Below are 27321 nucleotides of genomic sequence, written 5' to 3' on the forward strand. Positions count from 1 at the left end.
AGGAGGGGAATACTTCAGGCTGTGGAGAGTGACCATGTTTCAGCTGCATCCATAATCCTCCCCCTGTGTGTAAATGTGCCTTCAGAAGCACATGACTGTTTTTTAAGGGGTAACTTAGACTGGAATATGTACAGTCAGATGCTTGTGGGAAAACCAAATGGCATGCTTGCTTGGTAGTAGGTGGTGTTCAAGGTGTGCTATCTGTGTGCCTTTCACCACTGTCATGGCCAGGGAGGATGCTGAAGGAGCCAGGTGATGGTTGACTTGATATCCTGCAGGAGTCCCAAGCAGCATGTACTCCAGCAGTTGTTGCTGGCCAAAACACTGTACCTGAGCATGGAGAGGACACATATGCCAGGAGTGGTGGAGCTGCTTGAGCTCCAGTTGCTGTCATTTAGGTTGACTTGTGGAATGGAGAGCTCACACTCTTCTAATATGTTACTTAAATGTTTTATCTGCCTCCAGGTATCCCTGTGCAAAACCCTGATTAACCTTGCCTTGGAAGGCTTGTCTTACTACCATACGTATGATCGCTTATTCCTGGGCCTAAGTATCGCAGTGGGTTTTGTGGGCTGGACGACTTACGTGATTTTGGTCATTATCAAGGCCCATACCAATTTGACCAAGACTGTCCAAACTAATAAAAAGGTAGGTTGGAAGCATTCAGTTATTTTTTTTCTAGTGTTACATGTATGCTAAGTGACTCTGTGATGGATGAATTGAATACCTTACTCTTCTTTTGACTTAATGTGGAGACTGGCAAGCTGTTGAGTTTTCCAGCTACTGTAATCCTGTGTAGTGTTGCTGTTAAGTCCTTTAGTTACGGTCAGTATTCCTAAGATGTGTAAGTCTGAGTCTGCAATACTGTGTTTCCTCAGTTTTTCTTCCTACAGCTGTCCATTTGAGATACTACCGCAAGTGTGACAAAACATAGTGATTTAAAACCATTCAAGGGTCTGTCTTTAACCACATTTAGTTTTCCCAGGTTTAATTAACCAGGTTTGATTTTAAGTATTAACAGCACTCTTTTGTAATTATAATTGTTTGGAAGAATACAGATTTCAGGCTTCCAGTTTCATTGATGTTCTTCACTGTAAGGCCAAAAAAAAAAAACAACCCAGCATGTAAATTATTTTATTCCTGCTGTCTTTGGAAATTTTACATCTGTTCTCAGGTAAACTGTGCAGTCCAGTTGTGGTATTTTTAAAATGTATAGCCTGTTTTGATAGAAGGTGAGGTGTGGTTTCACAGAACAGTGTTCTCTTGCTCTTTGCAAGTGTGCAGCAGAAGACATCAAAGATGAAGGAAGCTCTTGTTGACAAGATTACTATGGTTTAAGTTTTCACAAAGTATAAAATCCTAAGAATTTATTTTCAGTCATTCACCAGGAAGAGAGAGACCTCAAAAAGGTGAATAAGCAAAAAGCTAGCATTTCACTAGAGAAGGGTTGAAGCATTTGGAGGGAGGGGAAATTCCCCCAAACTTCAATAATTTGTTTCAGAATAAAATGAATTGTTTCATTTTGTAATGTAGGTGAGAATGAGCACTCACGTAACATCTTTACTGCCTCAGAAAATTCCTATCATGGTATCTTGAGGTTTTTCCCACAGGTTGAAATGAGATAGTCTTGACCTTTAGTGAAATGCTCAAACAAAATTAAAATGGAAAATATTCATAAGTGCTGTACTGCATGATTTAGGTTTTCTTTCATCAAATAACTGAGAGGAAATAATCCAAGATGCATGTTATGTTAGATACAAACAAAATAATTACAATAAGTGGGCTGAATATCAGGCATATTAATAACTACATTAAGGAAAAATTTGCATTCTTAGTTGACATAGATTTTAATTTGGTATATTGATTTTACTTGTTGAAGGCAAATTTTGTGCTAGTGACACTGGCAGAAAAAAAAGTTAGATTTCTTAGTTATTTGTCTTTAGAATTTCTCTTTCTTCAGTTTTCATAAGTGGCTCTTTTCTGTAGAAACCTTTTTTAGTGTTTGTAAATACTTAGAGAATCACAAGGTGATGCTAATGCTTCATATATGGAAGTATATTTGGTTTATATCTTATATTGGAGCAACTTAAAGAAATTTGCTGAGAGACTAATCTACCACTGACAAATAGTCTCCTGCAAAGCACACCCTTATAAAATCAAGAAGCCTCTGAGTTATGAAGCTGCACATCTTGTATATATAATTTTTAAAAGTTTTTGGCTTCTGTGTATGAAAAAAAAACTTTTTTTTTTTTTTTTTTTTTCTTTTGGTGTAGAATGTTGTTTTGCCTAGCAAGAAGTATAACATTTTAATTTATTTTAAGCATTCACAGAAATGCAACTCTGGTTTCCATTTTCAATGCATGACTGACTATATTGAACTCTTTAATATTTGTGTCGCTATATGGAATAAAATGTTGATTGTGTGTGTTTACTCATTCAGTGATAAATTATACTGTGTGCATATCATATATATGCATATTCATTCTGTCTATATGCCAGCAAATGTAAAATTTAAAACTAATAAAGCAAAATTGCCCTAGGTCAGCTTTCTATATGACATATCTTTTCTTAGTCTAATGGTATATCTTAGCAAAAATTCTATTTTAAAAATCATTTAGAACTTGCATTTGCTGTCAGTTTAGATCAAGGCAGTTGTACATCAGTTAGAGGGAGGGGGAACCAGAAAATATGCTAATCCATCTAGGTGAACTGGTAGCTGATTGTCTCTTCTTCTCAGCATATTTAACACAGTTGTGTATCTGCCTACCTAACTCTTTCAAAAAACTAGCATTTGTGCAGAAGAAAACAGTGTCTTTGTCATTGCCTGCACTAAAGCTGCCTTTGCTATGTCAGCTTGTAATACATAAAGATAAAATTGTTTATTTGAAACTTGTACATAATCTTCCCTTTCCAGTAATTCTTCTGATACCTGAATGCCCCTGAATAAAGAAGAATAGTTCAATGACCAGATAAAACGCAGATGCAGAGTGACTGTTTAATGTTTCTCTTCTCACAAAAAAGAGATTTCTGCTATCTGATGGTTAGGGATTGACCTGCCTATCTGAGATAACCCATTTTAAAATTTTCCTTCGCTCTTTGATGTTTCACCTTAAGAGTGCTCTCAGTCTGAGAGTGTGTTTCCTTAAGTACACATAATGTTCTAACTTTTTATCTATTTTTTTTCCTAAGAAAAACCCAAAGCAGTACCAGTAGGTTAAGATGAAATATAACAGTTGCAGCTATGCTACCTCTTAGTGCAACACTAGTCCTCTGTTGTATTTTGAAATTGTGGGCTCTTGGAGGAAGACAGTTTCTCCTGTGGAAGGTTGGTCATGAGCCTCCTTTTGTAGCTGTTCCCAGATCCTGAATAGTTGTGGGTTTTTTCTGGTAGAAGACAATGCTTAATATTTTAATTTAATTAGTTCTCTTACAAATGACTCAAGCAGGAGAAGGAAATATGCTGATGGAATTTTCATTAGATGCTTTGACTGTTAAGGCTATGAACTTGAACTCAGTAGGTTATATTCCAAATCTGTTTCCAGAATCTAAATTTGAGAGATCTTTTTCCAAAACCCCTTAGCATCTCTGGCTTCAGATGGATTCCAAGTATCAATTGAACATAAATAGCATTGCATACATTGGGCCTCCAGGTTGTACAAGTATGTCTTTCTCATGCAGATTTTACTGTAGGACCTTTTGAAGAGACCTATTTAAAATTAGATTTTCAAATCCTACTGTTGTTCTTTTCAATTTGACTGACAACTTTATCTTGAGTTGTGTAGAGACACATGGCAGCTTATGTGGCTGTGTTAAAATAACATTTGTTTTACTGTGTAACTGACAAATGGAAAACAGAGAGTAGTTGGAAACATTTTATTGCTATTACAAGAATGTTTGTCAAAACTTTTGTATTTCAGAAATCTACTGTTCTCTTCTATGGTTTTGCCTCTGCTGGAATGATAATAGCTTTTTTCCTGTTGATTCAAACATGTCCTTGGACATACTATATATACTGTCTCTTGCCTGTGCCAGTATGGTATGCAGTTGTGAAAGAGTAAGTAAAGAATGCAATTTACTACTACTGTTTTATAAGACCAAGTCTGGACTTCCTTTTTGTAGATAATTTAATTTTTCCCATAAATTTGGGAGAAAAAGTTAGGTACAATTCTATTAAACTTCCTTAAGTGTTTCCTGAGACATTCCAAAGGACTCTGGTTTATATTTCAGTTGACATAATGAGTAGTGTCCAAACTGACCTGATACAGCTGCCAATTCTAGAAGGTATCTCTTCTATTAGCAAAAAATAAATTAAACTGTTTTCATGAAAACATGTTTTTTCTACTCTTGTAACTGTTTAAAAAGAGTGCTAAGATCTTTGCAAATACCTGTAGCAACTGGCTTATTTTGCAAAATGGTCCTGCAAAATGTCAAGTCTGTGGAACACCAGCTACTTTGGGAGAACATATGCTACTCATGTTGAGGAATGTGCTCCCATATTGAAATATATTTGTCTTGTTTGGGTCTCCTTTTACTCCAGGCCCAAAAATACTTGTTATCTTCTGATTCATTTTACTTTCCTGACCTACTGGCAATTTGTAGATACCAACTCAGTATTATTCAGAGAAAATGAGACTAACTGCAGTTAGATAATGAGCTGTCTCATAAAGCACAGGAAAAGCTAACAAGGAAGGTTTTTCTCTCTAAAGCTTCTGAATGTTTCATCAGTTATGACAGACATTAAGCACAACATAACCAAAAATATTCATATACTCAGAGTCAATTTGGGTAGTGAATAATCTGAAGCTTGTCCAAACACTGGTGAAGATGTGCCAAATATGGGAGGAAAAAAGCGGGAGTGTTTTATTGTAGGTTTTCTGTCAAGTAAAACTGGGCAGAAGGATCATGTGGCCATCAACCAGGGGGTCTAGGCAGGACCAGCAATACCTCTAACTTTTTTTGTGCTCTGACCCAATCCTTGCCCTGTAAAGATAAAATTCTGTGTTATTTCTGGGGTTTTTTTTAATAAATGTTATCTTGTTCCAACATTTTGAACAGAATCCCTGTCATTCAAGACCTTGCAACAAATGTTTTGTCACTTCATATTGGTCAATCTATAGGATTCCTCTTGGTTTGTATACTGGGAATTGAAATACTAGTAAGTATTTTATCCTTATATATCAACAGGGTATCTCATTTCTCATATTCTACCTCTTGGAGTAATTAATATGTTTGATTTTCAGTCCTCTCTTGCATTTTTTTTTTAATTAGGTCTTCAGTTTTTTCTACCGCTCTGCACTTACTGTTGGCCTTCTTGTTTTTGCTGGCTGGCCAGTGATCACACAGCTGTGGATTCAAGCTAAGGTATTATGTTGCTTTGGTGAGCAGCTGGATTGCATCTTAGGCTGTTGGGAATGCTTTGGAATGCTGCTTTAGATTCTTATTCAGTTATGCTCTTTTTCTGATCTCTGCCATAAGCTGCATGTAGCAAAGCAAGGGAATTTAATATGATCTGGGTAAGACCTGTTATACAGCATAAGTAATAAGAGTGTTTAAGAGTTTTGGGGTAACTATGGGTTAATTATTAGTTTTTTGTTCTTGATGACTAAAAAATGTTTGACTCAATCATATGAAATGCACACCATTTATCAAACTGTTGGAGTGATTATGGTGTTGACATGTAGGATTGGTGAAAGTGTCACTGTTTAACTGATATGAATATTTATTAGAAAAAAATATGGAAGATATATGGAAGAAAGGCAGTTGTCAACTCACTGTCTACAATCAGCTGGGACACACTGTTCCTCAGAGGCAGCTGTCTGTATTGTTTTTCCTAGGAAAATACTTCCACTTCTATCAAGTGGCATGATACTTAAATTAAGAGACCTTTCTTCCATTAGTTGATTCCAACATCTCATATTTCAGGGGATACCTAAAACCTAGGGTTCTGGGATAGAGAAAAGGAGTCAAATTGTTAGGTCCTGCTCTCCAGGAACTGTCAAGATGGAGGCTTGTATTTGTTAATTTAAAATTTTTTGTTCTGGTTGAGTATTCAAGTAACTTGTCTTAAAGCTGGATATGCATAGATGATGTTTTGTGGCATGAAATCGCCTTTCAGGGGTATGAATTTGACTTGAGCTTGAAAAATTTAAATTATACAGCTCTTAGTGTTTTTAGTTAAATAAAACACCTGGGATATTGAGGTTTTTTTCCTCCTAGCAAAGAGTTTCAAGAACTACTTAGATGATTATGGTGGCTAAATCAAATGGTGTATAGATGTGAAGAATGGATAATGTTAACATATTCTCAGAGTATTCTCTCTCAGTGCTGATTAATTAACTGGTGCAACCTTCTGAGGATATTAGTTTTATGCCTTCCCTCCTTAAGGTCAGTTGTCAGATTTTTGGTGCCTACAGTATGTGTGAAGGCTACACTTTGAGAAAATGCTTATAAGTTTAACTTAGCTTTAATTGTCATTATGTTTGGGATTTTGACAGCTATATAAATGAAATTCTTTTCTGTATTAAATTGAAGTGCTTTAATACCAATGTTTTGGTTTTTTTAAGCTAATTTTACTCCTGGTGATGCTGGGTCTTTGCTCATGGGAGATGCTAGTAGCTGTTAGTATTTCACTGAAGTATTTCTTTATGATTAGGCAATTGTCTGTCCACATGACCTCTTTCTTTTTTTAGACAAAAGCATTGATCTGGACTCTCCTGTGTGCACTCCTGGCAATATTTCCATTAATGCCTGTTGTAGGAAGAGAACCAAACATTCCTCTGGTGTAAGAATCTCATCTTGTTCTTTAAATTTTTTATTCCCTCTTTGATTCAAAATTTAGGCTGCCTTTTGGTATATGTGAGGAATTGCATTATTGAAAGCTGGCTGAGACAGGAGTTGAAATTCAGAATTTATATAACATGATTATACAGACCTCAGTTATTCACTAATGAGAATTAGAATAGAATTTTAATTCTTTTGCCACATCCATTTGGTCTTTCTGTTATTCTGTAATTTCTTGTCAAGGGAAACATTTCTCACAATACAAAAATTTGCACATTTTACAGGAAAATAAAGGGGATCATTAAAGGAAAAGCTTCAGTGGGGTGCAAATATGGTAAACAGCACTATCATATGTGAATAAAAATTTAGTCAAAAGCAATATACTTTTGACAGCATCTTTCAGAATTTGTCCATGCAATTTTGAACAATCTGTTTTTGAATAGCACTCTGTACCTAATGAGATATTCAGGGAAATAAAGCAAACAGGATAGGCAGAGCTCTCTTCTTCCTCTGTGTTTCCTGTGTCTCTTCTTTTTCCACTTCTGCTTCTCTGTCCTGAATCTTCTTTTCTGGTATTGCTTGTCTGATTTTCTACAGCTGTTGATTTCCACTGTTTTTCTAGTACATCTTTATCTGTCCCTCTCCTCTTGTGAGCCACTCTTTGGTCATAGGAGAGTTTTCTCATATCTGGATGCAGTCCAGGTGGTTGGCCTGTGGTTAGGCTTTGTAGTTACTGCAGAAAGAGTGAATTTACCTTAGGATGCAATGGCTCCTGCTGGCTGGTAGAAGATACCGTGCCTCAACAGAGCCAGGATGCCTGATCCTCAGTGAAATATGGGATTTGAGGAGTAATATGTGATTGCAGGTAGAATTACAAGCCCAGATATTTCCAAGATTATTGATATTCTGCCTCAATATTTTTCACTGTTTTATAAATCTACCTGTTGAAAACACTTGTAAGTCTCAATCCTTGGGCACATTAGAAATATTCAGCACAGATTTGCTTTGACTGTGTTACAGCCTCTCAGCTGTATATACACATGTATGTATTTCTGCTAATCCAAACTATTTTGGTTTTTCTATTCTTTAGAACATTTGTGCACAGCTTACAAATCAAAATGGAATTAAATTACCTACAGATCTTTCTCTCTGACACTTCTTTATATTCACCTTGCCCAGGCTGTACATCTTTCTATTTATTCTTTTGATGAAACATTGTACCTTTGAAACACTGTGTTTGAAACTTTTTGAGGGAGGTTTTGAAGCTGGAAAGGTTTGAAGTAGCAATTAAAAATATATGTATACGTGACACTTCAGGATGTTGCAGATATGTTGATGGTGGGGGAGAAGATACTTTAGAAAGCCAGTGAGAAATAGGAGTTTCTCCTTCTTGGGCATTGGTGCTATCTGTCAAGTTAGGGTTTTTCAGTACATTAATAAAGCTTGTATGGTAGGAGCAGGGAGCTCCTGACTCAGCTTAGTCATAAAAAGGAAACATGGAGGTGAAAGCAGGGTTAGATGATCCAGGAGGAACCTGGAGACACTGAATATTCAGGATAGATAAGTACTCCTGGGATTGAATCTGGTGTGGGATGTCAAGTACAAGAAGACAGTGTACAGTAGCAAAAGCAATTTTTTATGATGTTTGCTGGTATTTTATTGTTTTGTTTGTTTTTGCAGTATAGCAGCTGGTTTGCTGACCCTCTTGATATCTTTCTTCTCGTTGGCATCTCTTTGTAAAAATGAAAATAAGTACAGAGATAATGAAGATCTGAAAGTATATTTTTATCAGGTCAGTTGTTACTTTTCAGTAATTCTGAATGTTAGAGGGTTTTTATGTGCAATTTTTTTACTTTCTAAGAACGTATTTCTACCAAGGCCACAATATTCAAGAAAAAAATGATTGTTCCTAAGAGTTTTCTCCTTGGCTATTTCAAGAGGACCATGTGCACATATTTAAACATCATCATGCTGTGTTCCCAAAAGCCCATCCTGTGCATAATTATAATGATTGATATAGATGTGCATATAGATTTTGATGCTCTGCTTGGAGAGTTTGAGAGTTTCTCCTGCCTTTAGCCTGTTTATATCACTTCCAGTGACCTTTGCAGTAGTTGCATGTGCACACTAAGGACAGACTTGCTGGTTTGGGGGGCTGAACTAGTTCCAGTTTCTGGCTGTAGAAGAACAATGTGAGACTGATACTGAGCTGGTTTTCTGTTGGTTAAGTCTTCTTTCAGGTGAACTAGAGCTTTGTGAAATAGGTAGGTTTTTTCATGCTTGGAGCTAATTAAGTTGTAGAAAGCTTTAAGGTTCTAATAGTACCTTGCATGTGTGCTGTCCTCCTTTTATTATTTTTTTCTTTCCCCCAACCAATTACAAGATAATAGTTTTATTTCAGAACCAGCTTTATCTGTTATAATTTAGTGTGTTCTGGAGTTTCTTGCTGAGCAAAGCAATGCACTCATTATATCAGTGATTTGGGTATGGAGCTAAAATTGGCTGAAAGGAGGAAGGGAAAGAGTAATGAATGCTTAAAATGACTTTACCTGAGTGTGAATGCATGTAAAATGTGATGGTGATGTGTCTCAATTTTTTCAGCCTACATTTGGAAAAGAGATGTTCCTTTCCTAAGCATTTAGAACATAAATTTCCAGTATACCCTTAGCAGTGGTTTTCTTGCTGGAATGCCTGAAAAAAGCTAACACTGGGTAGGAAAGTGAGAGAGCAGCTCAGTCGGCGCTTGGCCAACCTCAACTCACCACACAACTGCTGCAGCATCTCATGATGATGATGAAGTTGATGCATAGTAGAAAGAGCAAACTTAGCGAATCAGGAAATTCACTCACAGAGTGATACTGAATTAGATGAAAATGTTCTGCCTGTTTATTCTGGAAGTAACATCTTCATTTTTTTCCCAACTTTTAAGGAGGTTATAAAGTTCCTCAAATTTCCCCTTAATCAGAAGTTATTTTATGATAATGACATCTAATTACTAGTCTCTATTAGATTTTTGTTTCCATACCTTAGTTGGGAATGGAAAATATGGGATCCACCATTCACATTTTGATTAAGGAAAGGATTTGGAGGTCAGATTATTCAGATGTAGAGGGATAAAAGGACATTACAAAGGCATTATATGTGTTTCTAAATAAATATCTTGTTTTGAGGTTAGGTTACATTTAGTTGCTTTGAAATGTACAGAAATGCAAATGGAAAATGCTTGTCAGAATACTGCCATTTCTAGGCAATGGAGTTCCCTAATTCTACTTTTATATTTCCCTTTGAGTTGGACTTTTCAGTGGGAACAGGAAGGGGTACTCTTCAAAAGTACTCATTTTGAAATCCTGAGTTTTGATTTACACCTCCCAGACAGTTTTAAAGGTGAGATGAATCCCCTAGTCAGGGGAAAATACCTATTTTGCAGTGACAAATAGTGATCAGGCCACTGACATTCAGATGGATAAGTGCACTTAATCAGGTTCCTGCTCTGCTTCTGACAAGGGATTTGTTAAAAGAAGGTTTTGCAGGTCCCCCATAAGTGGTGTTTGGAGGCAGTCATCAGAAGTTATGCTTTCCTCTGATAATGCTGTTACTTAATGTTTGGGGTCACTGATGAGTTAAGCCTAAGCCAGACAAAACAATTCTTTGATATTGTGATCTCTGAGAGGTTATTAAGGCTTCAATAATGATGAAAAGAGGAGTCATTCATAATCCATCAGCTAGACTGCTGCATTGCTCACTATATAACTTAATTTTTTGCTGGAGAGAGCAACAGTTTCTCTTTGCCATCCATTTGAGAGGTGATGTCCAGTTTCTGCCACACTACTGAATCATGCCATTGGTTGATCACATTGGACCAGGTTGTTATTCCCAGGATGCTTGGACATTGTGTGTGTTCATGGTGGTCAGTTTATTAGTTTCTTCCTCTAAATTAGAATTATAGAATAATTTCAGTTGGAAAAAACCTGTAAGATCAAGTCCAGCCATTAACCTAACACTGCCAAGATCATAACCAAAATATGTTCCTACGTGCAACATCTACATGTCTTTTAAAATAGAAGTGAACAGTAGGAATCCATGTCATTCTGGTGGAACCAGGGGATAGGAAATGTGTTTTCAACCAGCCTTGTGCCCAGCTGATGATGCTGGTTCTTCTGCTATTCTGCCTATGGGTCCTTACAATGTTTGATGCTTAGGAGGCTCCCAGCCAGAGCTGCTGGTAGTGTTGGGACTGCAGGTGTCACCCTTGGATTCTTCTCTGTAGCTGTGACCTTATGGTGTGTGTGTCTGAGACCTGCTCTTATGTTGTTCAAAAATTATCTCTGAACATCGGAGAGGGTTGTGAAGGATGAAGTGGGACAGATTCTTAACTGGAGAACTCTGCATCTCCAGGTTTCTTCTGCTTGGTTCCACAGTCCTGGAGATGTTGCTGGAAGCCAGGAGCAGTTTGAATGTTACTTAAAATGTGAAGACAAATTCTCAAAAGCACATGCTGAGCCCTGGACACTGGCATAGATTTAGCAGCAGTACACTGTGCTTACTAATGTTCCTAGGCCATCACAAGTCTTCCAAGGCACAGGATATATTATGGAGGGTGACACAAAGTCAGTGCAAAGTGACCATCAGTGTCTAGGGGATATCAGAGGAATTACCAGAGCTTATGACACTAAAAAGAACTTGATAAGATATATCAAAGGGCATGAATACAGCCAAGTGTCCAAAATAAACATCAGAGGTCTACAAGGTCCTATTCCCTGAGCTTTTGGATGCCTGATGTTTTGCCCTTGTTTTTTGATGTCACAGAGAAATATGAGGTACATGTTCTTGTGGCCTGAAATTAAATAGAAGCAGCAGATACTGAGCACCTGTGAAACTTGTCAAAAAAGAATGCTGATGCTAAATGTATCCTCTGGGCTGATCCCACTAGGTATCACTGCAGTCTACAAGGGAAATAGCAGCTATTCATATGGTACAAAGTGATGGATGTGAATGGTGTAGTTGCTGTGCACTAAAAAGCCACAACTGCAATTACATCTTGTAATGCAGTTTTAAAGCACATGTTTGCAAAGTACTGTGCATGCTTGATTTGCCTTTTAGTGGAACTACAGAGTTGTGAATAAATAGCAGTAATTGAAAACTTGGCTCAAGCATTTTCATGGATAATTTTCACCTTTCAAAAATAACTGAGTCATGGGGTAATTTTCAAAAGGTTTTCTGCACATACTTGATGACTGAATGGTGTCTCCTGAATTAGTCAAAGAAAAAGCCTCTCTAGTTTCTCTGCTTCTGCAAGGCAGAGGGCTCTGCTTGAGGTGGTTCAGTCAGTCAGGGGGGCAAAAAACCCAACAACTTCTTTCTGTCTTTTAAAAGCCACCTCCAGTTTGTTCTGCTGCTACTTCTCTTCTTACAGGAGCCTTCCTCTTCTCCCTGTACCTGATTCTGCAGCAAAGCCAAAGGCTCTGCTTGTTCTTTGTGGCTGCTGTTTGAGAACAAGCCCCCCCTTGAAGGACTCGGGGGGGTGTGTGTTTTCTGTGGTTTGCAGGAGTGTTTAAATAGTTACTCTTGACAAAGAGCATATCATGTCAAATCAGTGGTCCAGGTTACTTGTGTATACTATTTTAAAATAGCACAAATAAATAATAAGACTGCTAATAAAAAGTAATCTAGAGAGAAGTTTTGAAAAGCTGGTAATTATAAGTTATAAAGTTACAAATTTTGACACTGTCATTGACTTCCTGCTCTTATAGTGATTCAGATGAGGTGTTTATGCAACTCTAAAGCATATTTAGTAAGGGATGGCGAACATCCATACATTAATTTTGTGTTTCATTGCCCAATTTCTTTTTTCTAGATGTTCAGTGTTGCACTTTCGACGTATGTTGTGAGCAGTACCCATAACAGTCTTAAGATCAAACAGGGATTACCTGTAATGAATCAAATTATTAGCTGGATGACGCTAGGTAAGAAAATCTTCCCTCTCAAATTTCTGTGCTGGCAGTTTGTGGAGTCTGGGGTTGGGTGGGGGATTGTGTCACTTTTTCATTAGCATCTTATTTTCTTTTATCTGACTGCTGATAATTTTTCTGTATGTTTGCTTTCCTAAGTGAGTTTTGAAAAAAATCTTCTAAAATACTATTCCTTTGTATGTTTGTGGTAAAATGCAAATACCTTTGATTTATAAATAGCTTTATCTTTTATTTTGAGTGTTCTGAATATTTTGAAGACCACTTTTAGGGGATATAACAGCGTAAATTCCCTTTCTGTTTCACTTGGGGGCAGATATGGGTGATCTGATATGTTCTGCTATCAGTCCAGTTGAGCATAGGGAAATGACCCAAGGTTGTTGCTGTAATTCAATGTAAACTTGAAACTGCAGCAGATGGCAGTGACCCTTGGGATGTGGAAGTGATTTTGAGAGCAGCCTTGCAAAATACCTGTGAAATAATGATGATAGTGTATGTTTGATATCTGTTAGTATCTAATTATTAAAAAAAAAAAGTAATTTGCAAATCTATGAATTTTTTACCACTGAAAAATCTTAGTGTGATTAAACGGAACAAATGGAATTGTTAGTGGAGTTCTGGAATGCAGTGAAGCAATAATTTTGATATTTCAGCTATAAAATAAAAATAATTTCTATAGGCCTCCATTAGAAAATGTTAAGCATTGTTTATCCCTGAGTGATCTGAAATGTGGGATTTCTTTTAGAGCTAAACATATCCCATGTAAAATTTGATAGCAGCTTTTTGCTACAAGTCAAGATCAGGAATTTAAGTATAGCTTTATGAAAGAACTGTGGCCCATGTTACCTACTTGCTGGTTGTCTTGTACATTCCTGTACTGGTGACATTGTTTTAAGTTAAGCAGATCTTGTCAGTTTTAGCAATCCTGCTTCTGCTTGAGCAAATGGATTCAAGATTAAGTTCAGTGATTGTGATCAGTGTGTGTGAGCAATGCTTTCTTAGTAATGTATTTTTCTTCAGAGCGTTTTCCTTTCCATCATGCTCCCCTAACTCTTTGTAGCCTGCTAAGCTAAATGGGGATCTCTGTGTGGATGAATTTCTTGCAGTTGTAAAGTCAATGAAATCGATGAAGTCCTGCTTGGCTTACTGGAGCAGGAATTGAGTGTAAAGGTTATATTTCTCTCCTGTGTAAGGATGAAAGAGAAACATTTTTCATCTAAGAGATGATTCAGGCAGTCAAGGAGGTTTATAGTTATAAGGAAAAAGTATATTAGAAATTCTCTTTGTTGTGGGTGATGATAAAAATAAAGCTAACAGTGAAGCAAACTCACTGGTACTCAAAATGTCTACTTGCTGCCACAGTAGTATTGAATATTTTAGCAAAGTCTTTCAGACTGGAAATAATCATTCTAAGTGAATATGATACACAAGATAGGAGCTTTGTGTACTTGCTGAAATTGCTTTCCATAATTAAACACAGAAATAAGCAGGTAAAACACTAAGGCATCCAACATGTCCTCAATACTCCTCTTGAAGAGAAATGCCTTGTCATTACCATAACCAGAACTGGCACCTGCCTTGTTGCCAGTGTGTACCACAAATGGGATACCATAAGAATTAAGGTACCAAACTCTACTGAAGCTTTTTCAGGGTTAGTGGGATTGCAAGTGGTCCAACTCCTCTTTGTCTTTTTGCTCAGTTGTGGAAGAATGGTACTGTTATTGAACCCTCATTTTGTCTATCTGTGTATTTATAAAACTAGAAACACACAGTTATCAGTATTTGTGCATAATAATACTGTTTTATTATTGTGTCAGGATAATAATAATACTTCTGAAGTTTCCTAGGGAACTTTTACCCCCCTTCTCAGTTATTTATCCTGATTAATATGAAACCTAACTGTTTAAATTTTAAATTTGACCTACCTTTTTTTTCTGACCTACCTTTTTGTTTTTTTGAGAAAGACTGGTGTTTGAGGAGCCAGGCAAATGAATTAGTGACAGCTGGGTTCCTTCAGGCTTGTGCCCAGGTGACTTTAGCTGTAACACTCTATGGTTCATAACTTAACTGCAAACATAGAGGCAAAACCAGGATGTGTAACATTAATTCATCTGCTTCCCATACTCTTCAGACCATCTTAATATTACCAGATATTTCTAAATGAATGTATATTATGTCTTAAAATTTTCATCTGTGGAAATTTATCATAGCCACTTGCCAAATTTTGAGGAACTTGGAATCACAACAGCATATGGGGGTCATATACAGAGGTTTGTGTAGGTCAGCCAGAAACCTACAGGTCTTTTTATTATTAGTATCTGATGTATCACATCAGAGATGGAAGAGAGAGACTAATTATCACTTATTAGCCACTCATCTGTTCTCATCTATGATTGCACTCAGAGTGATGCACATCTGATAGGTTCAGTGTCACTCACAGAGGCCATTTGCCATGCTGACTTTATTTCCAACTGTTCTGACTTTCAGTGAGGTCCCTGGAGTTCCTACTTGAATTGGACCTTCTTGGAGTCCCTTGAAGTCACTTATTCTGTAAATGTAGCAGTGGCCCAGGCTGAAAGCCAGGAAATAAAACATCCTGACTCACAGGACTTAGAGACCTCACCTCTCTTTCATTGATATGTTTAATACCAATGTACGCAATGACGATAATCACAGTGAGCACATTCTGTAATATCTTATAGTTTTGTATTACTTAGAGTGATTATTAATTTTGACTTACTGTTGATGCAACCTTTGAAAGATTGAGTAATATGAAGCTACTATACTGCAATGAAGAATCACATGAATGTTATTTGTCAGCATACTTTTTTGTAAGCATGCAATTTTCATATTAAAAAAAAAAATCGTGTTTAAAGATTAAGTCACAGCAATGTTTGTCCTTCTCCCTTTCTCTTCTTCAATCATTGGCCATCTTTCCCGTTTTTCTTCCTTGTTCCACACTTGCAGGAGCCCAATTCCTTATCTAATTACAAAGGTTAGAAGGCTAGGTTGGATGGGGCTCTGAGCAACCTGGTCCTAGTGGAAGGTGTCCCTGCCCATGGCAGGGGGCTTGGAACTAAGTGATCGTTAAGGTCCATTCCAACCCGAGCCTTTCTATGGTTCCAATCCATTGGAGCAGTGGCTTTGTCACTGCAGTCTTTGAGTTACCAGATGTCCTCAGGGCCATGGTAAGTGGTTTTCAGAGTAGTATTAAACAGTCAAGTTTGACTGCGTTGTAAGATTGTGCTTCTGCATAATCTTAAAGACTTATTAACATTAGTTCATGAGAAATTATGAAGGCTGTGATGTAGAAAGACAGGGAATTAAAATGATACAGAACTGAAATTACTTTTGATGAATGTGAAACATTCCAAACATTGGATTTTCTTTAGCAAAAGTAAGTTCTGAAAATAGAGCATCATATATTATCTGTATTGAATTTCTGTACATAACTTTCCTCAAATCTTGACATTTTATCTTGTTTTCTGAAGATAAAATGTTTTGCATGTTGTGACTGACAGATCTCTTATTATTATTGCAGTTTCTTCCCCAGTGTTGCTGCTACTGAGCCCCACATTTCTCTTTGAGAGACTGTTCAGCATATTGCTCTCCCTGATGTCCACCTACCTGCTCCTCAGCACAGGGTACTTCATTCTTACTCTATTTGAGTTGGTTTTACATATGAAAATCCAGGACTGTATGTGAAACTGCTTCATCTCATGCACATTTAAGTTAAAGGTGTAATATGTGCTTCCAGCATTTATCTCCTTGTTTAGTTTACTAAATAAAATTTTAGGGGAACTTTCATGTTCTTCCTTGGATTATAAACACAGTTTGTTGACATTCCTTTTAACTAGACAAGGCAGTGGCTGGAAGGCTGTGTGTTCAAACAGTCTTGCACCAAAATAAGAAAGTCTGGTTTAGTTTATGCCTTTTGTTGTTTTGACGTGTGCTTTTCTGCTTGCAGAAAAAAGGAAATAGTGTCTCTCACAGCTGCTCAGCACTGGTTATAGCTTAAATGATGTGTGCCAGGAAACAGGTAGTCCTAAAATGAGGGAAAATTGTATTTTGAGAGATTTTTGAGGAAGTTGTTTTTTTTTTTTCAAAAGGGATGTTGTTTCCCATAAAGATTAGACCTTGCTTCTTTTTGGATAAAAGTCAATTCCTCTGATGTTTTAAATGAAGAGAACACTATATCAGCCAGCCCTTTATTTTTACTCAGACTTGGTAACTCTTAAGAGCATAATTAATGGGGAGTATAGGAACTGTTCTTTCCGCCTCCCCTCCCACTTATCCACTGGATTTAATTACACTGGAAAATTAAGTGGAATGAAACATCTTGCAGCAGACATTTTGCAATAGCTGCCTCCTGTGGATACTCTCATTTTAGTTGAAACATCTCCTTTTTTTTTTTCCAGTCTTCTACCTTCCCTTCCTCCCACTTCCCCATTAAGATTTTGATCCTAATGTTATTCCTGACTGCACATACATTCTTACACTCAGCCTTCTAGCCTGTGCTAGCTACTGGATAAAGCATGGATGTTATTCTCTGAGGCTGGCAATCTCACTCTTTCTATTTTGAACCTGCACCAGACCACATAAATGCTGACAGCTCTCTGCTGCCTTCCTACAATTTCCAAATAGATGAAAAAATTTTGGAACAGCTCTTAAAAGAGAAAACAAAACCCAAGGCACTGGTGCCCGAAGTGTCCAGTGTTTCTCTCCTCAGAGCACTCTTCTATCATGTACTGATAACCCAGCACAATGCCTGGGTAATTGCAGCCCCTTTCCAGGGGCAGTTAAGTGGAAATACGGAAGCCAGCCGAAGAGCATCATTGCATACAACCACTTGTCACCAATTCTGTTGAAGGCATTTAATCTGTAGGCAAATGCAGACCATTATAAGGTCTGTAGTGTTACTGACAATGTAACTATTTTGTCTTCATGTTTAGCTGCCTGTGGTTCTGATAATTAAAGTGGAAATGTGTTTTCAAAATTTTTTGTTCCAGTTTGAAACTGCTTTGTAGCCCAACAATGCCTAGATTGACTGCAATGATTTCCTTATTTTTTAGAGAAAGAGGTTTGTCTAAGAAGGAAAAAATAAAAAGGGAAACATTTACAGTCTTGTCAATATCAGTATTACAGTCAGTATCAGTGTTATAATTTTATCCTGAAAGAAAAAAGCCTGGGAGGTACCATGAAGTGCAACTGGATAAACTAAATGTTATCCAATTTCAGTCTACACCCTTATGTGTTCTGGAGGTATTAATCTCTCACATAAATACACTCATACTTTGGAATCTGAGTGCTGTAGGAGCCAGAAGTACTCCTCAGAGATTGGGGGTGTAGCTACAACAGCTTAGTGGCCATGGTTAGAGTGTGACTTGATGCCGCTATTGTGAAGTATTGGAATACAGTGAAGAAAAGAACATTTCACTGAATTGAAATGTAATGCTGCTTTTCTTATACAGATGTCTGTTTCCTTAGAACTAAACTGAGATCGCCATGATAAGTTTGTGTGATTAGGTCCTAAAGAGACACAGTCTGTAGCAGCTGTTTAAGTGGAACTCTAACCCCTCAGTTCCAAATTGCTCTCATTGAAAAATACTCCATTTTGCAGAAAATTAATTTTGAATGTGGGGTTTTTTTCCTGTTTCTTTTAACTTTATTCCAGTTTTGTTAAAATTAAAAAAGGCACTCCTCCAGCATTGTGGCAGCTGTTGAACAAAAAAATGCAAAACATGACAAAGCGGAAGCAAATTCCATTTCTCCTACTTTTGCCATTTAACTACTTTATGGCTTTAAAATTCAACCAACTGTGGGTGTTTGGAAATGGGGAAAGAAGAGCAAGAATGCCACCAGGTCTCGGTACATCTTTTGTATGAAGAAAAAATAAAAGAAACATGTCAGTATTTGATGGCAATTAGTTTTCAGCAACTGCTCTTACTATGATTATTACACTACTTTTCAGATACGAAGCTCTCTTTCCACTGGCACTGTTTGGTTTGATGTTTGTGTGGATAAATATGGAACAAGAAGCACTGCAGCATTATGGTCTTTCACTCAAACCAAAGGTACCAGCTCTTGATAGATACATCTATTTAATTAAGAGCTTTATTTTTTTGTTGTTGTTTCTTTGAGGATTTAATAAATATTCTGAGTGGTTTTCAGAGAGCAACACTTAGCATTTCTTTTCAGTTTGGAAAGCTGGTATTAGCTGTTTCATGAACTAGGAATATGACCCTGTAAGTAAGATTTGTAATTCATGTTATTGAAGATATTGCACGTCAGAGCCATTTCTAGGAATCCAGGAAGACAGTTTGACTTAGTAAGAGGCAGTGGTGTGGTCTGTAAGCTACAGAGGTGTCTCTGTCAAGTGTAGTGGCAATTCAGCAGAAAGGTACAGTAACTCTTCAGGGTAAGTACAGTGTCACTGTACGTTTTTTGGTCTGATCGTGGACTCATGAGTGAGAGGCTGAAAAGAAATGATTTGAGCCATGCTGCTCACACTGCTACTTAGCTCTTAGGTTAGGTCTAGGGTTGAACAAACTGTGGCTGTGCCACTGTTTTGGTCAGATCCGAAGTGCCAGTTACAGTGGTTTGGGTCCTGGGAGCCAGGTGGGTGTGCACAGATCTCGCTGGCTTCTCCCAGATGAACCCTCCTGGCTACACATGCATGGGAGTGGCCAGAGTCACTTGAAGAGAAGTGTTGGTGCACATCTTTCCTTCCTTTTGCAACTCATAAAAATTAGGGAGAAGTCCTGGAGGTTGAAACCTGAGCCAAGACAGTCATCAGAGTGAACCTGACACATACTGTGGGTCTGTGATGCTCGTGCAAGGGAGACAGTTTTGAAACTTGAGAGAGCAGGCTTTACCAATTCAAGGCTAAAAAACAGAAATGGAAACATAATTCACTTTCTATTTATGCTACTTTTATGATAATTTGTGTGATTGTTTTTTGTAGCATCTGAAGCAATAGGGATGGAATCTGAATATCAAAATTGCAATTAGTGTGATGCCACAATTGCAACTGAAGGTGTTTAGCATCTGTGGGATGTATTTTCTCTTCCACTCTAGGACCCACTCTATCTTTTGCATCTTGTTGCAAGAGAACTTTGATGCTTGCCTGTTTGCTGTTAGTCTGGTGTTCTCTTCATTGTGAAATAAAGTTCTATTAAAGTAGTATTAAACAGTGATGAATGCTTTATTAATCAAATCATGCAAATAAAAAGAATGTAGGTAGGCTATAATTATGTTTTAAGTTGTCACTCACTGTATGTCAACATTCACTTGAAACTTTTGGTTTAAGTGAAAGGAATAATGGAATACCCCTGCTTCCTGTTTTTACATTAGAAAATATCATCCCTAGAATGCCTGTTAATGTATGCTGCAAAGTAAATCTTGTATTGGAGAATGCAGCTCAATTCTCTGATGCAGAGAGATTATTTTAAATTAAAATGTTATCAGTCTTGAATGTTTGTTAATTTGTTTTTTTTCTTTTTCTCTATGTAAAGGGGTTCACTGACCTCTTAAATTCCATGAAGATAATTTCTCTTCAAGTCAAGTGATATTGTGCTGAGGACTGAGTAAAAGAGATGGAGATTATTTTACTATTTTCACTCACAAAATAAGTCAAATGAGGATAATTGCAGTCTTTTATTTCTGAGGATCTTTATCCATATGCTCATGTGAGCAGTGGAAGTGAATGTGTGTAGGAGGAATATTTCTGATGAAAAAAGATGATTATAAGTCTAAGGCATGGAAGTTCATTTTTAGTGTAGATAACAGTGGAAGCTTCACTGTTCATTTGATCACCTCACTTGTACAGTCTTTCTGACAGATTCATTAATTCATTAAAGTATAATGAAAACATGGTTTGCAGTCCTTATTATAATACTCTAATAATGGGTGATAGGGAAGTAGGTTTCTTTCTCATTCGTTTCAGTAAAAGTACAGTGCTTCTAGCAAAGTCCATTAGCTGATGTTTGGTATTGATTCCTTTTGCTGTCTTTCCAGCTTGCTGTTTTCAACTTCACCTGTGCTATGGATATAACTCAGTTTCGACAGCTCCACCTGGATGATGTCCGGAGGTCCTTCTTCTTTGTATCCTTTGGCTGGTTGCTGCACTCCAGGGCAAAAAAAGGGTTTGTTTCAAAACAACCTGCAAAAAGGTTGTTCAAAACCTTTTTTAAATGAACCTGCAGTCAAAATCTGTAGTCTGGTACTCACTGAGAACAGAAGTTGGTAAAGATGATTTGGATATTATTGCTCAAAAGCAATGGTGTTGTACAGTATGCATTTTATCAAGTAGTTAAAAATGTGCTGATTTAGAATCTGGCTCCTTGCCCACTTACGACCATTGCAACTGAGGTAAATTTTCTTCTGAGGAGTTCTGTTTTCAGTTTGGTTTTGTTTGATTACATTTTGGCTGGAGGGAACTTGCTCACCTTCACAAACCAGTTGAAACAGGTGATATTAAAGTTATCCTCATTTTTAGAGCATGGCAGCGTGTTAGGTAGCAGACAGATGAAACAAGAACGACAGTTCCTGCAAGCTCAAAGTGAAACATGTTCCTAGAATCTGGCCTAGAATTATTTATATCACAAGTGATTTTTGCTGTTAGAAATTATATGGTCTGAGGAGGGAAGAGCTATTTCTTCACTAACACAGCAGTTAATTTGCATTCCTCTAACTGATACTGCAGCTGATTTTTGGGGTTTTTTTCAATACAGTATATTGATAACACTGCCATTTTTCTCTTTCATTGTGGGACTGCAATTAAGTGGGAGCTATTTGGCAGCAAGGATGATGGATGAGCAAGCAGGTGAGAAAGTGAGCCAGTCTAGAACATAGTGGGGTTTCCCGCAGGTGAGTTACTGTATCTGGGGAGAAGTTGTCTCAGTACTGGTTCCTACAGAAACAGACTTTATAGTTCGTCAGATAACCAGATCTGAGAGGGTGGGTCACAGTCAGAGTCCATGCTTTTGGAATTTGGAACTGTGTTGTTGGACATTGGGAGCCTGCAGCAGGGAAAGTGTAACTTAAGATACCAATTTAAGAAGGCAGATTAATGCTAAGAGAGAAGGCGAAATGATTTGCTAGGTGTTTGATGTTTGTCTTTGCTTTAGTATACTTAAAAATTGCTGAGACACCTTGCAATAAATGCATCAATTTCATTTGCTATTTTAACAAAAGATATGCCAACTTTAGTAAAGCTACTGCTGTCTGCCAGTTGCTAAATACTGGTAAAAAAAAATCAACTAATCTAACTGTATTTTTTAAAGCTCCAGCATAGTACTACTTTAACACTGGAATGTAGCTGTGCTGGTTTTGGCTGGAGTTAATTTTCATCAGAGTAGCTACTATGAGGCTATGTTTTGCATTTGTGATGACAACAGTATTGATAATACAGTGCTTGCACAGAGTCAAGGCCTTTTCTGCTCCTCACACTGCCCCACAAGTGAATACTACTTTAATCTGACTACTTTAATTCACTACTTGAATGTGTTTTTCTCAGCTCCTGAAAAAATAACCAATTTGCAGATCTCCTTTGCCTGCTCAAAGCATGCTGTGACTTCTTTTTTTTTTTTAATTTAGATGCTGTTTAGTGTTTAGAAATAGTGGTATTAGAGGAGAAACCTTTTCTGCTAGAGCAGTCATACTGCAGCTATGACCCTGTGAACTGTATGTCTTAATGTTGTCCCAAGGCTCCTGTATCAGGCCCAGTAGCTGGCATCTGCTGAGAAATTCCAGAGCCTGGTCTTTGAGGAAAAGATTCAGATTGCTCATGCTTAGCATTTTTATTAGACCTATGTGTTACTGGCATTTTCTTTTTTGTTTTATCGCAGACCTGTTCTCATAAATCTCAACCAGCAGAACTGCACTAGGCTGTTAGACTGCCGTGTTACTAAACTCGCAATTGTGATACTCTTGGGAAGCCTGATTTCTTCAGTTATGCTGACCTAATCCTTCCCAAATATTGCATGCAGAATCCCAATGATTCTACTGAACAGTTGGTAACAAATTGTTTATGGAGAGACTTAAATAGCAGGAGCGATAACAGGAGCAAAAGGACCAGAGGGAGCTCTGGCAACAGCAGCCCATCCTCACTGACTTATGACCCTCTGCCTTATGCAAAATAAGTTAAAAACCCTTCTTCAGCTGGAGTGCTGTGAGCTATAATGGGCTCTTATGAACTCAAGAGCAAGAAAAATATCTTTCATGGGCTCGTGTAGTAGCAAGTGTTTTATCTAGATGAAAAAGGTAGGGTTTATCAAAAAACTCCTAGCTGTACAGATACTGCTGGAGTCGTCCTCCCTCAGGTAAGGAAGAAGATGGGAGTCACATTCTGCCATGGGTAGACTCATTATATTCTTTGGGAAAAAGAATCTATAGTAAGGATAGCATAGGAACCTCTAGCCTTTTTTAAGAGCAACTACCTCTTCCATGGTCAGTTCCTCAATAAAGCCATCTCTTTTTGGCGTGCAGAACACATGCATGTGTCATTACTTTCTGCAAAAGCATGTGTTTGAATGCACAGCTGGATTTGTGGTCCAGGGATGTTCCTATCTTGCTAGGCAGGGACACAAAAAGCCACCTGCAGCTTTCTTACAGGGGCCTCAAGACAGACTCTAAAACCTTACCTAGGCAGTATGTATTTTAAAATTGATGTATTGGTGTGTGAAATCTAGAGTAGAGCTAGAAAATACTTTGGATTTCTTAATGCACTCTAAACTTGTAGCAGTGGATCAGCTCATTGTGGTTTCATGATAGATTTTGAAGGTAAATTGGAATGAAGGAGGAGAAATTCTGGTTTTCTTTTATTGCAGCCATTTCTGTAGTGTATTTTCCTTAAATACATCTAGGTTTTCTTCATAGTGACTGCCTTTTTTGGCACTGGAAACATAGCTTCTATTAACAGGTAAATTTTATTTGTTTGAGACAGTACAAAAAATTCTTCCTGCAGTTGATGTACCAAGCATCATTGACATAAATTTCATTAGCAAAATCAGGGCAGCAGAATCAAAGCAGTAATCAGTGGAAGGATAACAATTTATTTTGTTTCTCCTCTCTGCAAGATGTTCCCTAAGAGCCTGAGCTTGTTGGTTGTGAGGTTGTCTCAATTCCATTAGATGTTATCGGCAGGATGAGCAGAGAGAACTTGGTTGCCCACCTACAGCATGGCACCTTGAAAAACACAATCAGAGAAAAATTGTAGAGAAAGAAAGGTGATGTTGGCAGTTCCTGCTGATTTAATATTTCATCAAGAGAAGATAAAATTGGAAGCCTTGTTTAAAAATGTATATACAACCCAGTGTGTTACAGGGTAATTAAAGGCTTTTTTTTTTTTTTAAATGGAAAATGCCATTTCAAAGATATGTAATGTCTTTTTCATGTTTCTCTAGTTTTGATCCTGCATCTGTCTATTGTTTCTTGACTGTGTTCAGTCCCTTCATGATGGGAGGCTTGCTTTTACTGAAGGTTAGTATTCTTAGCTTGTTGAAATTTTCTCAAAGAACTGTGGAATAAATAACGCACCACATACATGGTTGTTACTTCGCAGTTCACAAAAACATGTATATATACTTGAGCTTCATTAGGCTTTTTAACCATGTGTGAAACTTTCAGCCTTTGTAGGGTTTCTAGAGGGATCATTCTCTTTCCCAAAAGAGAACCTGAAGTGCGTGGAAATATAATTTAACAGCATTAGGTCCATTTATTGTATTAAAATGGAAATTTCAAATGTTGGAAATACTTCAATAATTTTTAAAGTTATAAGCTTTTCCTATAGTATAAAATCAACAGAAACATTGAGGATGTATATAATTACTTCTATGTATATTGTATTAAGTAGAGGCATTGGATGTTCTACTGATTGGGTTGTCATTTTACAATGGCTATAATTTTCTGTATTTTTCAGTAGTCTATCAGAGATTGGATCACACTTCTGGTTTGCAGGCAAGGTGTGGTAGCTCTTTTCTAGTATTTGAGTAAAGGATCTGCCAGAGGGATGAAGTGGGACATTCAATTTATTGGTTATTAAAAATAAGCACTCTTTTCTACCACTGCTTTTCTGCTGCTTCTGTTCTGGAGAAAGCAGACTGAAGTTACAGGTGCACTGTGTGTTGTCCTGCAGGACACAGATCAATAGTGCAAACCTTCTGGATGCGAGTAGTCAGGTTCTATACACTGCTAACATAAGGATTGCCATTCAACTTTAGAAAGATCAAAAGGCATCATTCATGTTTTCTAGTTTGTTTTGTTCTTAATTGACTGAACCATTTACATTTGCTTGACTTGGCTCTGGAGGGGCAGTGTGACCACTGCTTTACTGAATGTCTTCTGTATTCAGACTTCTTTGTGGTTGTGATGAGATTGTCCTTTCATACTTGAAACTCTGCAGCCTCTCATGTGAGATGCTGGATCTGAATAGTTGTCTTCTACCCTTGTTGAAATATTTACCACTAGTGCTAAAATGGATAAATCAAGTGAGGATCTGTTTTAATTATGGTTTTCCATATTACCTCATGGCTTATTTCACTGCAGTTCAGCTGTGACCATGGAAGGGGATTTTTATTAATTAACTGAAAATGTTTCCTTCAAAATTATTTTCTACCCTGTCTAGCCAATATTTTATTTTGTAACATACCCATTCTGTGATAATTTCAAAAACAGGAAAATGTGTCCACAACCTGCCCAGGTTCTTTTTGTAAATATGACAATAAGCCAAAATCTAGCTTGTTTTTTGAACAGGTTGCAATCCCGTTTGTTCTGGTATCATGTGCTTTCGAAGCTGTTCAAGTCACAACACAGCTGTCTTCTAAGAGGTACATTACATGCTGTATTTCTGCATTAGTAAGGGTTTCAAATCTATTTTGTAAGAATTCAGAATTTTCAAATCTTAATGGAAATTTAAAAAAAACACTATTGTATCTCCTTGTTGCTTTTATTTGTTATTAGGGCTTGGAGTTTTATTCAGTGATTTCTGCAAGCTCAGATGTTTTTTCCTTAGTGATAAATAAGTATAAATTGAAGTGTTGGCTTTGTCTGAAACAATCAGATATTTAATATTCTTTGCTGGCAATACAGAGAAGGACCCTTTTTCCTCCATAATGTTAAAAATTAGAAGAATTTAAAGTCTGATCTTTATACTCCACCTCTGCCTATAGCATAGTATTTTTTAATTAGCCCATTTGTAATGTAACCAATTTATAGCTTTGTAACACTGACCTTACCACAGATAGCATTAAAAAATAAGTCACTCTATGTCCTTGCATTGCAGTTCAGTGCTTCTCAGATGTGTTCAGTACTACATATTTTTTACAGTAGAAGCAGATGGCTGCCAGTCCTTTCCCTATCTCTAAGGTCTTTTTGGAGAAGAAAGTGGGGTTGCCCAGCCTCACAGAGTGCTGTATCCAGACTTGAAGTATCCTCATTTTCCCCCTGCCTCAAGGCTTTTATTTTGTTAGCCTTGCTCATCCCATTCAGCAGACCCAGTGCACATGACTGACTGCTCCGCTCATGGTGTGATATTATGGGTGGTGCTGAGATGGAGGAGGTCCCTGTCAGCCATGTGATTTTGTCACTGTGGGATGTTGTGTGGGGTTGACCAAAAGTCCTGCCTGTGTGTGGCGGGAGGACTTCAGGGACTTTCTCCTGCGCATTGCTCAGCTGAGCATGAGGAAGCTGCTCTCTCTTGTTGTGATGCCCTCTGCTTTTCTGTCTGCTTTCATCCTGCCTGACCTTGCCTGTTGTCTCCTTGTACAACACCACCCACTACCAGAGAGATGGGGCAGCCCAAAATCTGACTGCCTGTTGGAGCAGCGGCAAGATGCTCCCCACCCCTTTTACCTGCTGTGCTTTAGCTGTCTGCATGCTGGGCCTGCCTTGTCCTTTGATCCCCAAGGAAGGGTGTTCATCCACATCCCTAAGGCTTGTACAAGAGCAGGGCTGCACTGAAGACCTGGAGTTGCTCAGATAACCAGCTAGTGGTTTCCATTTCTAGGGCTCAAGCATCATAAAGGTCAGCATTTCTCAATTTGTGAACGCTTGCCTTGGCACCGCTGGTGATATTGCAAACTTTTATGGAATGTGCATCTGAGTGTGTGAGAGGGGAAATGATACTGCCTTCATAAACCAGGGGACACGAGTATTTCTGTGCCACTTCATAAGGCTGTGGCTGTAACTCTGTCTGGTGTTTGTGCCAGCTTCATTTAGCTGTGCTCAGGTAGCAAATGCAGTGATACTGCCACAGCATCCTCTTGGGAACACAGCAGAAACCGCAAGGCGCACCCAGGATCCCTGGAGAGGCTGTGCTCTGATTGTCAGCGCATCCTGAAGTCTGTGCTGCACTTCTTATTGCTTTTGCTGCCCCTGCTAGATAAATTAAGCCATCACTGGGAACAATCCTGTCTTTGCAGTGTATAAACATGCCCTGAAATTAGTCTTGTCCTTCTGTTGTGAAAGGCTTCCTGTAGTTCAGAAGGTTAAAAAGTGGATTTTTGTGATTTGAACAAATTGCTCCTAAACTCCCTCTTTACAGATTAAAGACTTTTTTTTTTTTTTTTTTTCCAGT

At 37.7% G+C, this 27321-nt stretch overlaps 1 protein-coding gene across 4 annotated transcripts in view; it reads left to right on the plus strand.

Moving 5' to 3' along the window:
• PIGN (phosphatidylinositol glycan anchor biosynthesis class N) overlaps window positions 1-27321 on the plus strand; it is a 98350-nt gene that overhangs the window by 59583 nt on the left and 11446 nt on the right. For 3 of the 4 annotated variants that reach the window (XM_015618441.2, XM_015618443.2, XM_015618442.2), the window contains exons 14-26: window positions 466-648; window positions 3918-4054; window positions 5056-5155; window positions 5269-5361; window positions 6690-6781; window positions 8461-8572; window positions 12635-12743; window positions 16288-16390; window positions 18718-18820; window positions 20763-20849; window positions 23612-23667; window positions 24152-24227; window positions 25500-25573. In XM_015618441.2, coding sequence (XP_015473927.1) covers window positions 466-648; window positions 3918-4054; window positions 5056-5155; window positions 5269-5361; window positions 6690-6781; window positions 8461-8572; window positions 12635-12743; window positions 16288-16390; window positions 18718-18820; window positions 20763-20849; window positions 23612-23667; window positions 24152-24227; window positions 25500-25573 — 1325 coding nt within the window. The remainder of the gene's footprint in view (window positions 1-465; window positions 649-3917; window positions 4055-5055; window positions 5156-5268; window positions 5362-6689; window positions 6782-8460; window positions 8573-12634; window positions 12744-16287; window positions 16391-18717; window positions 18821-20762; window positions 20850-23611; window positions 23668-24151; window positions 24228-25499; window positions 25574-27321) is intronic. The other variant, XM_015618444.2, reaches the window with a different exon arrangement.

This window comes from Parus major, chromosome 2 (assembly GCF_001522545.3).
Source record: "Parus major isolate Abel chromosome 2, Parus_major1.1, whole genome shotgun sequence".
Taxonomy (NCBI): Eukaryota; Metazoa; Chordata; class Aves; order Passeriformes; family Paridae; genus Parus; species Parus major.